Genomic DNA, 12,393 nt, shown 5'->3' on the forward strand with positions numbered 1-12,393 from the left:
TCGGAGACTATGAGGCCAAGGAGGATACATGAGGATGTACTTGGCCAAAGCCCGAGCTGTCATTGCAAGGTTGTCCGGATTCCGGATTACCACATTCCTCGCTCGGAAAATCAGCAAGCTGATGCACTGGCTCGGATGGCTAGTTCTGCTGAAGGGTCGGCCCCCAGAACCATAACTTGGGAAGTTTGAAGGAGCCTAGCATAAATGCCAAAGAGCAGCTCGTACTCAATCGATCCTCAAACTGGATGGGTGAAATTGTGGAGTACTTGCGAGACGGGACCTTACCCAGTGATCCTAAAGAAGCCGACCGGATTAAGCATAAGTCAGGTTGGTTCCTTTGGCATGAAAGGCAGCTCTATAAAAAGTCCTTTACTCATCCCCTCCTCAAATGTATAACTCCCGAGGAAGGAAATTATGTCCTCCGGGAAATACACCAAGGAGCCTGCGGAAGCCATCAAGGGGGTCGAACATAGCCGGAAAGGCTAAGGCAGGATACTATTGGCCTACTTGAAAGCTGACGCCTCGGACTTAGTCCGGCGGTGTCCCTCCTGCCAGATTCACTCGGACATACCAAGGGCGCCTGCCACTCCCCTCACCACCATTCAAGCAGTCCTGCCCTTCGACAAGTGGGGCATGGACCTGCTCGGACCTTTTCCCCCGCTTTGGGCAAAGGAAGTTCCTAATTGTGGCTATTGATTACTTCACCAAGTGGACCGAAGCCGAGCCACTGGCGTCAATTACTGACAAGCAGGTTCCAGTGTTCATATGGAGGAATATCATCACCCGGTTCGGAATTCCAAGAGCCTTGGTATCGGACAATGGCCGACAGTTCAACAGCAGGCCGACTCGAGAGTATTGTGCCCGGTTCGGCATTCAAACAAGGTTCTCGGCAGTCTCCCGCCCTCAGACCAACGGGCAAGCCGAGTCGGCAATAAAATTGTCCTAAAGGGTATCAAGAAATCCTCGATGCAGCTAAAGGGCATGGGTAGACGACCTATCCGGATACTCTGGTCGGCTCAACAACAGTGAAAGAGGCCACGGGGCACTCCCTTTCGGCTTGGTCTATGGTAGGCGAAGCTGTCCTTCCGTTGAGGTGGGAATCCCCTCCCCTCGGATGACATTCTATGAGTTTGACCAAAACGAAAAGAAAAAACCGTCAACTTAGACCTGTTGCCAGAAACCCGAGGCAATGCTTTGCTACAAGTCATTCGGTACAAGCAAAGAATCACAAGGCACTTTAACAGGCGAGTAAAGCCTCGGCCAATCGGTCTGGGCGACTGGGTCGTTCGAAAGGTCGAAGCCACCGGACTTTCCCATCTCAAAGGGAAGTTGGGGGCAAATTGGGATGGCCCTTACAAGGTTACAGAGGTCATCAAGCCAGGGACATTCCGACTCGAATCTCCCGAAGGAGTTCCCTTGGTTCGACCTTGGAACTTAGACAACCTCAAAAGATTCTATGTTTAAACTCTTTTCGTTACTTGCAATAGGGGCATGTTGTAAGGCCAGCACTACCTGGTCGGTTTAGCAAGCAAATCCGATTGTAACTCGGACTTAACCAGTCCATGTACCAAGTCGGGTTTCTACCCCAGAAATAAAAAGACTTAGCCAGTCTCATTATTTTGATCAAAAAGGCAAACAAGACTTAACCAGTTTATTGTCTATCAAATGTTATAATATTGCAAATAACGAAAAATGTGCGACAAAAGGCAAGTTGCAAAATAGTAGTTGTATTCCAATTGATCAAAAGTTGCAAAATACAACCAAAAGTTTACAAAAACATAGGGTCGAAAGCAGAAAAGGCCGACAAGGCCAAAACTAAGAAAATAAAATCCTAAAGCAGCTAAGAAGAAGGACCGGTGGCAGGTTGCTCAGCAGCAGGTTGCTCGGTTGGAGGTGGCTCGGTGCTAGCAGCATCTTCTTCATCATCATCAGTATCACTGTCCGAGCTCATCTCCTCAGCCATTTTGGCTTTAATCTCGGCTGCCTCGGCCTCAGACAACTCCTGATAGCGAGACCAGACTGAATTCCAGTCAGCTTCAGGACAGGAGTCGGCCAAGGCTTCCCTGAGCTTGGAGAGCGCCTCGTCCTCGCCCATCTTATGGGAGGATTGGCCCACCTCAGCGCAGAACTCGGTACAGTCATCCGACTTCTGCCAGGTCTTGAACCACTCCTCCTGGGAACGAGAAGCGGCCGCCTGAGCTTCCTTTAGTTGGGCCTCGGCCGCAGAGAGTTTGAGCTTGACCTCCTCCAATTTCTTCTCGGCCTGAGCTTGCTTGGTTTCGGCCGTAACCTTGGCAGACTCGGCATTTTCTTTGGCAAGAGAAAGGTTGGCCCTTTCCACTTTCCAGTCTTCCCTCTCCTGCTTCCAGGTCGCCTCGCCCTTGTCAATTTTGTTGTTGGCCTCCTCCAAACGAAGCTCGGCCAGACGCTTGGCCTCCTTGGCCTGATAGAGCTCATCAAAGTGCGACCGAGCCGCCTCCTTCAAGCTCTGGACCTCTTGCACCAAGGCGAGCCGGTCCTCAGCTACTTTAGTCATCCGGATGGAAAACTGCAAAACAAAGACCAGTTAAAAAGTAGCAATAAAGAAGTAAAAAGCGGAGTAAAGCAAAGGTACTTACGTCCATCCAGGAGCGAAAGAGTTCGCTCGACTCGTTCCTCCCATTTACCGCGTTGATATGATCTCGGTCGGTTTGGGTAACCAGTATCTCCAAGGCACTGGCAATCCGTTGTCTTTTGTCCGTCTTGGACATTTCAGTAAAGGGGACCGGCGCCTCGGACAAGGTCTGCTCGGTATGCGAAGTCCCCTGGGCGTGGCTCGGACTGCGCACAGGCTCGAAGTCCTCCGGGTGGAGGGAGATGTGGGTATTGTCATCCCCCGAAGCCTGGCGAGGGCTAGTCACCTCCACGGAAGGCTCTTGCCTTGCCTTCTTTGCCGAGGCCTCCTTCTCGGCTCGAGCCTTTGCCAAGGCCTTCTCCGTCATCTCCACTCTCTCCTCGGTTTGTTCCTTGCGCTTCCTCGGCTTAGGGTTGGAAGGATCCTACAAAACATATAAAAAGTTGGTGAGAATAAGAAAGTCTAAGGTTAAACCGGGTCGGATAAAAAGGGCGCTTACCTTTGGCTTGGAAGGCTTGTTAATCTTGTTGGCCTTCATCTCGGCCCTAATCCTAGCAGCCTTCAGAGCAGCAGAGGTCAGTCGTTCGGTCATGTCCTGGTCTGTTTCTTTTATATAAGCTAGAGAAGCCTCTGCAAAAAGACAGACAGTTAGCAAAATATAGCAAGTAAAGCAAAAACAAGTCAACCGGACCCCCTTTTGCCGAATTACCCTTGGGAAAAGCCGGGCTTAGACCAAACGCCGCCAGGAAGTGCTCATCTTTAAAGAGTTTACAGCTCGGGACCCAGTTCCCCGCTACAAAAACTTCGCCGCCATCCACTATTTTGGCCTCTAGCTGCATATATATAGCGGCCACGGCTTCATCCTCCGATAGCTCAGGCACTTTGAAATTAAGGCAGTGATTTGGGTCAGCAGATGGAGGCACGGTCGGGATGCCCCATTCTCCCCCATAGTAGACAAAGGCGAATCCTCGGCGAAACCCCTTTTGAGAAGTGGGTAGGTCAAGAACGGTTCGGTAGCCTCGTCGAGCCTGGAAGCACCACCAACCAGGTCCGTGATCCCCGGCCGGCATCTCAAACAGCTTATACAAATGGCGCCAGAGTGTGAGGGTCGGCTTAACGCCGATGATATCACATATTACCTGAACCGCCAAAATGCCGCCCCAAGAGTTTGGGGAGAGCTGACCCAAGCATAGGTTGTAAGAGTTCAAAATGTCTTTCTCAAATTGGGTCAGCGGGAATCTTAAGCCCATTTCCATTGCTTTATAGTAAAATGCAGTGCACCCGGGCGGTGGAGATAAAGGTATGGCTAGCATCGGGTCGGACCAGCAAGTAAGGGTCATTTATTTGAAATTTGGCCGCTTGGCCTCGGGCATCTTCTAGCAAAGCCTTTATTAAGATGGAAGTGGAAACTTCGCTCCCGGTCCGCCTTGGGATCAAGCTCCGGATACACGAGCCCCGGACGTCGACGCTTCACCTTCTTCTCCGGCATAGCTATCCTAACTACACCATCAGACAATATTTGTCTAAGTAACTCCTCGAAGAAGGATAGGCCAGGGACACCTCCCAGGGTAGGGGGATGGTACCCTCGGCCTCCTCCTCCTCGGCTTGCGAAGGAGTACTCGGGAGGGAAAGCGCCTCAGGCACAGCCGAGGGATCCGGGCAACTTATTAAAGTTGACACCAATCCATTCCCATACCCTCACTTCCTCGGCTAAATTATAAGGAGGTGAGGGAGGGGGTGTCACTGACTCGGACGAGCTCCCCATTATTTATCAACAGAAGGGGGTCGGCCGATTTTATTAAAAGAAAGAGAAGAAAAACTTAGTGAAAAAGCAAAACAAGGCGTACCTGGTCGGACGAAGAATGGACCCGGACTTAGAGAGAGAAGAACTCTAAAGTAGAGAGAGAGAGCAGAAAACTCAAATTTAGAGAGAGAGAAGAATTGTAAAAGTGACAAAATCTCTCCCCTCTCTCCTACTTATAGGCAAAATCCTCGTCCGTGTCCCGCGTCCATCTTGGACCGGGCCTGTGTTTCGCACCTTAATGGGCCTCCCAAATGCCCAAAACTGTTCAAAAGGCACAGCTCCGGAATATCAATCGTCACAAAAGTCATAAATGACCAGAAGTTGAATCGCCACCATGTTTTCAAGCACCCCAATAATCCACCGTTGCCACGTGGCATTTGGGTTTCCAAGAAACTATTAAGTTCACCAGCTCAAGATTGCAGTTCATCAGCTCAAGGTTACCAGCTCGGTCACCTCAGCCAGTGGTCCAAAACCTTAGGCACCGGCTCGGACAAGCATGGGGCTCATTGGCCCCTCATCCGAGCCGCGTCCAACCCTCGGCCCAGGAGGCCTCTCCTTGGTTGAGTAAGTCTCCTAAGTCCCAGATTGACTTAGCGAGAGCAGGCACCGGCTCGGACAAGCATGGGGCTCATTGGCCCCTCATCCGAGCCGCGTCCAACCACTCGGCCCAGGAGGCACTCCTCTTGGTTGAGTAAGTCTCCTAAGTCCCAGATTGACTTAGCGAGAGCAGGCACCGGCTCGGACAAGCATGGGGCTCATTGGCCCCTCATCCGAGCCGCGTCCAACCACTCGGCCCAAGGAGGCATCTCCTCTTGGTTGAGTAAGTCTCCTAAGTCCCAGATTGACTTAGCGAGAGCAGGCACCGGCTCGGACAAGCATGGGGCTCATTGGCCCCTCATCCGAGCCGCGTCCAACCAGCTCGGCCCAAGGAGGCTCTCCTTTGGTTGAGTAAGTCTCCTAAGTCCCAGATTGACTTAGCGAGAGCAGGCACCGGCTCGGACAAGCATGGGGCTCATTGGCCCCTCATCCGAGCCGCGTCCAACCAGCTCGGCCCAGGAGGCTCTCCTTTGGTTGAGTAAGTCTCCTAAGTCCCAGATTGACTTAGCGAGAGCAGGCACCGGCTCGGACAAGCATGGGGCTCATTGGCCCCTCATCCGAGCCGCGTCCAACCACTCGGCCCAAGGAGGCTCTCCTCTTGGTTGAGCAAGTCTCCTAAGTCCCAGATTGACTTAGCGAGAGCAGGCACCGGCTCGGACAAGCATGGGGCTCATTGGCCCCTCATCCGAGCCGCGTCCAACCAACTCGGCCAAGGAGGCTCTCCTCTTTGGTTGAGCAAGTCTTCCAAGTCCAAGAAGTGACTTTGCCAGAGCAAAGACCGGCTCGGACAAGCATGGGGCTCATTGGCCCTTCGTCCGAGCCATGCATAAGCAAAGCCTTTGCTTTCTTTAGCGGCTCGGGTCGGCGCATGCCCCCCTTTACTCCCAGGGACCGGGTCGGCATATAAGCTCTCCCTCCCCTTGAAGATATTGGGTCGGCGCATGCCACTCCCTCTCCTTGAAGAGACCGGGTCGGCACATGCCACTCCCTCTCCTTGAAGAGACCGGGTCGGCACATGCCACCCCCTCTCCTCAAGAAGACCGGGTCGGCACATGCCCCCCTCTCCTCAAGAAGGCCGGGTCGGCACTTGCCACCCCCTCTCCTTGAAGAGACCGGGTCGGCACATGCCATCCCTCTCCTCAAGAAGACCGGGTCGGCACATTCCCCCCCTCTCCTTGAAGAGACTGGGTCGGCACTTGCCACCCCTCTCCTCAAGGATACCGGGTCGGCACATGCCACCCCCTCTCCTTGAAGAGACCGGGTCGGCACATGCCACCCCCTCTCCTTGAAGAGACTGGGTCGGCACTTGCCACCTCTCTCCTCAAAGGGACTGGGTCGGCAGCTGCCTCCCTCCTCCTCCAGGAGACCACGTCAGCCTAGGCTCAGGGCTATCTAGGTTCCGCCACGAACGGGACACGTTTCTGCAAGGCCTCGACGTTTCCCATTCCTGGCGTGGGGCTAATTGTTTGGGCTTATTTCCTGGGTTAAGCCAGCTAGGGACAATCAAGCCCAATAAAGCCTTAAACCTCCAGAGGGCCCCACCTGTGATAGTGCCTTCCAGTTGTCAGTGCCCTCCAGCTGGCCTACAGTTGGGATATCCCCAGCACTATAAATACTCAACTCCCTCATCAATGAGAAGGTATTGAATTCTTACCTAACAAACCAGAGCATCTCTCTCTAGACTTTATCTCTCTAAGCTTGATTACTGACTTGAGCGTCGGAGAGGCGATCCCGGAACAACCCCCGGGGCAGTCTAACCATTACTTTTGCAGGATTCCGGCGTACGGACTTTGGACTCAGGACATTCGAATCTGACCCGGTATTGAGGTGAGCCTTGCGTGCTCGGCCGGTTAGGCCTCCCGACGCGAATCCGCCAGCGATGACACCGATGAATCCTTCCGTGTCCCCGCTGTTCGACTGACCCACCTTTTGCTTCCCCTTTTCTTCGCTCGAGCGCTTTAGGTAGTGGTAGATAGAATAGTTTTCCCTACTATGAATAGTCATTCATGATAGAATATACTCTCTCCGTTTCCTAAAGATATTCCATCTTTCCGTTTAAGTACGTTCTCAAAAGATCTTCCCTTTTTTTTACTTTATTCCTTATTTGGAATTTTTTTTCCCTTTTACCCTCTCATGTCCCTATCATATGGTCCGCCATTATATTATTAATTCAATTTACTCCATTTCACTCTCATACCTTAACATTTTTTATTTGTTTATTTATCTTAACTCCTTTCTCTCTCTTACTTTACCCACCTCATACCCCCACACAAATGGATCCTTCTTGTATATGTAGGAACAGTAACAAGGAAAAATCTTTAGGAAACGGATGGAGTATATGCATATACTACATTATACAATCTTTACTAGCTACTCTTTTTATGCATGCTTAGAAATGAAGCAACTTGAGATAAAATATAGAAAGAATTTTTTTTTAGAAAAACCCATCTACTTTCAATTAGAAAAACTAGGAAGGTGACACTAATCGAGATTCTCCAATTAATCAAATCGATAGATTAAAAAAAATGTTCACAAGAAGATTAGGTCTAAAGAATTGATTTGACATGCATAAACGACAAAATTGATTTGACTACGATTTAGGGGGAATCCCCATATATAATTAGTTTGTCTCCTTGCCATAGAAGAAAATAGTTTTAGAAAATGACTAAATATAACAACTCTCTAATAAAACTTATCTATATTTGTGGTAAAAGTCTTAATTTCACATCACACTTAAGCAAAATCAGTAGCTAGCTCCCATAATACCTACAACACCTAATTAATAAATTCTACTCCTCTCCGTTTTTTAATTGCTACATTTTTTTTGAAGGGTTGTTTGGCTACTTGACCCACGACCGGATGAGAAGGGGTAATTGTTAGGATAGATTTAGGAGCATTTCCTAAATCTATCTATTTAAAAGTGTTTACCTAGACATATTTATTTACAAGTGTTTATTTAGAGATAATATTTATTAATATTATATTTAGTTTAGGATATGTTATCATAGTTCTACCTAAGTTAAGTTTTATATGATGTATTTAAATTAAGGGTTATGCTATATGCAGCCCTTAGGGTTGCATATAAGACATAAATACACTACTTAAAATGGAAATAAGTTGTGAATTTATTGAAAATTTTTACATCAACCGATGAAATAAATGATTAATTAATGCAACTTATTTCCATTTTTAGCTTCTTATATATAGTCCTTAGGGCTGCATATAGCTTTTCCCTTAAATTAATAATAATACGAACCTTTTTTCTTCCATATATATATTTTATCATATATATATATATTTTATCAGTACTACATGATCACTATGGTAGATGATCTCAAGCTGCTTTCATTACACACTTTGGAGTCGTCCTTCCAAGCTGAAATTATGATGATTTGCATAATAATGGCCTTGTCTTGGCTAGATATATATTGGTTGGTCAAAACTCAAATGGACAATGCAAGTTGTGGTGATATATATTTTCAAAGGCGCTGTTAACTATTGTGTTGAATATCTTCAAGTGGTGAAATGTTGCGAGAAGATAAGTAAAGCAACCAGTGGGATTGCAAAACCTATACAATATATTCAGGTGTATCGTGTATTCAAAATTATTTTTTTACTCATTGTTCATTTAATTTGCTCATTTGGTACTCTATAAACGAGAAATGAGCAAGAAAATAGCCTCGATTGTACAATACACCCGCATGACATATAAATTGCAGCGGATTGCAATAGGTTTGGTTTATCTTGTGCAATTTTATGTTGTATCTAAAATAATTTGTTTTTACTTCATTCACTAGCTTGTGTATAACTAATGGAAAATTAAGTTTAACGATTTTCATCATTAATACAACGCTATAGAATAAACAAAAATACACATATATCAATTTCACAAAATAAATTACTTTAATTTATTGATTACCAAAAACTATGAAAGTAAAACATGGAACTACCAATGAGAATTGTGATATTGTAAGGTAAAGCAAACAATACAAATTCTCCTAAAAACTTCATTTCCCCTTAGGGAAACAATAGAAGTTTCAACAATTTAGCAAACAATGCAAGCTTCTAGGACCAAATATAATGGTACGTTACCAAGGTACAATATAACGGTTGTATAGGATATTTTCTAATTCGAGTTTAACATCTTCGTTACCAAGGTACAATATAACGGTTGTATAAGATATTTTCTAATTCGAGTTTAACATCTTCGTTACCAAGGTACAATATAACGGTTGTATAGGATATTTTCTAATTCGAGTTTAACATCTTCGTTACCAAGGTACAATATAACGGTTGTATAGGATATTTTCTGATTCGAGTTAAACATCATCGTCTTCAGGATCAGGTCCACAATCGCCGCACCACCAAAGCGTGGCAAGGGAGAATATGACAATAATGTTAATGATAGCAGCCTTCTTCCAGGTTTTTTGAATGTCATGGAGGAAACCATCCTTGCATGATTGACAATTGAAGCAAAGTACATATGGATCATTACTCCATTCATCACATTCGTCCAGTTTTCGAATTGTATCATTTCTTGGGTGTGTCCAAACGTCACGGCTAGTGTACGTAAAATTGCATTCTTTCAATGGCGTGCAGCAACCAATCTAATAAGCTCATAATCAACATTGTAAACACCCAATAATTATGGTCGAGACAAAAAAAAAATGGCAAAAAGACAAGGAAATTACCAATACATAAACAATTTTGACTAATTATAACATTAAACAAGCAAGCATATACATATAGATAGATAGATAGAAAAGCTAACAAGTTCCTTAGAGTGTTAGATAAGATGATAAAAATGAAAATATTAAATGCATTTAAACATTAATTATACCAATTGACGCGTGATTTTGAAATGCATTACAAGATACCATTTCAGGAAATATAGTTAATAGTTACCCAACGAATTATATAGGTATTTCATATTATGAGCTGATAATGTGAAAGAACCGTTCATATAGATCTAACATGCGTATGTAATACTTTCACATATATTTAGTAGTTACCAACGATTAAATATATATAACTAAAGGTTTGACCTGATGTGGAAGCAAATGTTTACACTCTTGGAGTAGGAATACTCTAAAAAAAAGGATTACGTACAAAATTACATTATGAAATGTGTAAAAATTTAATAGCACAGAATCTCATGAAAGCACCTAAAGTCCTAATTGCATAAGCTAAGTAGTCAATAATCCATGAAAAAACTAATTAAGGTATGTAGCTAACTAAAATATTAGATGGAAACAATTAAACAACAAACACAGTAAATTTTTCTGTTTTGTTTTTCTTCCAACATTGTAAATTGGTGCTGATTCATTCTACACTTTTACTTTTACTATCATCAAGAACAATTGAGCACAATTAAACAAGATCTAGGTGCCGGTTCATTTTTTCAAAATAAATTATGGGCTGTTTCGCCTGTTTGGCCTTATACCCAGCCTCTGACCTAGCTGGTGTGCCCCAATAAGCTAATAACCTAGCAGGGATTGGTCTTCGAACCAATTATCTTTCCTACTCAAAAATAAAATAAAATGAGTGGGTGGATTACCTGAAGAAAGGAAAGATGTTTTAACTGCTGGTGATTATCAAGTAAAGGTGAACACACTTTAGTCTTAAAAATAAAACAATCTCTGATATGGCGCCAATGGTGGTTGTCAAGCACACGATTGTGAAGCCACTTAGAGTAGCTACCTTGGGTTGAGGTAGTGGTGGTGGTGGTAACAACGAGAGCGAAAATGGTGTAGCCTAACAGAACAAGAAAGAGCACAAAGAAGCTAAAGTTGATGCAGTTATCAGCAGCTTGGTGATTGTAAAGCACCAAGTGAGCCAAGGATAGAAGGAGGAGGAAGACTCCTAACACGATAAAGGGTGTGTTGAGATGCCTTTCGCACCTCGTGCTCGGCTGGTGGCTCAGCCATACTCCGCTAGATATCACTGGCACCACCACCATCACCACCAGGAGTAGTTTCAGGATTATGCAGTTTCTTCTGCGTATGTACATTTTGGGACTTTTTTTGTTCTTTTAATTAGCTAGTGAGTGACTATATTTGGGGGTGTGTAGGATTGTGTCAAGAATTTGTGATTTGAAGTCACTTAAAACTAACTAAGGGTGCAGGGGTTAGGAAAATGTTTGAGTAATCTTTAAGGTCGCCAACTCTCTTAAACACATTAGAGTAATATATTGATATGCAGTATGTAATAAATAAGGAGAGAAGAGATATAAAAATAGTATCGTGTAGGATCAGATAATACATTAATACCTCTACAGGCTACAAGCCTACCACCGTTTTAAATGCTACCAAATCATTTTCAACAAATCAATATATTTTGAAAGTTATGATCGTTTTTCAGTAATTTCCAAACCCTCCTATTTTTTGGAAAATTTTTTATCTACCTACTGGGTAATCTACCCACTAGAGATAGATATTAATAATAAGTGGAGTCCAACTCAGCAAAATTATTTATTTTTTAATTGCCTATTTCTAATAGATAGTCTACCAAGTGGGTAGATGTAGCAATCTCCCTATTTTTCGAGGATTGTATTTTTATATGGAGACGGTTGCATCATCATTATATTTAATTTTAGTTGTTATAATGTACTATTACAGATTCGTCATTATTGGTACTAGACTACATTGTTTGAATGATGTACTCTTGTCTTTTTAAAAAAAGTTGCAATAATTTCACTTTTAGCTTTAATACTTTGATCAATTCTATCATTAATATATAATCTACTTATAATTTACTATATTTTGTGACACCCAACATAAAAACAGAAATTGCATTTTGAGACGAAGGGAATATCATTTTACATAATTAGATAACTCGTGACATCCAAAACCAACTAACATCTGGTTTTGTATTCAAATATTTCTAATATAGTGATTGTAAAGGTATCATAGTAGTGAATAGTGATTGTGAAGGTACAATATATACTAACTCTGTATTTTTTTAGTTGCATCATTTGCTTTTTTAAATTTGTCGAGATGATTCTTTGAATATTAATATCTCTTATTGGGTGTAAGTAAAAAATACTACTTCCTTTGTTTCAATTTAGTTGTGGCACTTTTTATTTTAGGAAATTTTAATTTAGTTGTGACACTTTCATTTTGGGTAATAACTTATCTCTATCTTTCTCCTATCACATGGGATCCTTTTATTTTCTTTCTCCTCTCCAAAAAATAGCATATGAGTCCGTGATTTTGAAAGTGTCACAACTAAATTGAAACGGGGGAAGTATAAAAATTTGATATTTGAAATCCTCGCATTGAGACGAATCTAAAAAGACCCTACTTGACTATTTTTTTTCTTATATAACAATGCGAGATAACTTAACAAAGTTGGTTTATGAATAGTGCTATAAAACCAA

At 43.8% G+C, this 12,393-nt stretch overlaps 2 protein-coding genes across 2 annotated transcripts; both read right to left on the minus strand.

Annotated features, from left to right (window-relative positions):
- Positions 1-1,840: 1,840 nt before the first annotated feature.
- Positions 1,841-3,870, minus strand: LOC130591757 (uncharacterized). Its single transcript, XM_057395657.1, has 4 exons — positions 3,324-3,870; positions 3,114-3,244; positions 2,619-3,038; positions 1,841-2,548 (listed from the first exon to the last, which is right to left on the minus strand). The coding sequence occupies exons 1-4, from the start codon at positions 3,868-3,870 to the stop codon at positions 1,841-1,843; spliced, it is 1,806 nt and encodes a 601-aa protein (XP_057251640.1).
- A 5,029-nt stretch (positions 3,871-8,899) lies between these two features.
- On the minus strand, positions 8,900-11,152 carry LOC104895488 (tetraspanin-8). Its single transcript, XM_010682011.4, has 2 exons — positions 10,573-11,152; positions 8,900-9,622 (listed from the first exon to the last, which is right to left on the minus strand). Exons 1-2 carry the CDS (start codon positions 11,023-11,025, stop codon positions 9,335-9,337), a joined length of 741 nt encoding a protein of 246 aa, XP_010680313.1. The 5' UTR covers positions 11,026-11,152; the 3' UTR covers positions 8,900-9,334.
- Positions 11,153-12,393: the final 1,241 nt, after the last annotated feature.

The sequence above is a fragment of the Beta vulgaris genome, chromosome 6, assembly GCF_026745355.1.
Source record: "Beta vulgaris subsp. vulgaris cultivar EL10 chromosome 6, EL10.2, whole genome shotgun sequence".
NCBI lineage: Eukaryota > Viridiplantae > Streptophyta > Magnoliopsida > Caryophyllales > Amaranthaceae > Beta > Beta vulgaris.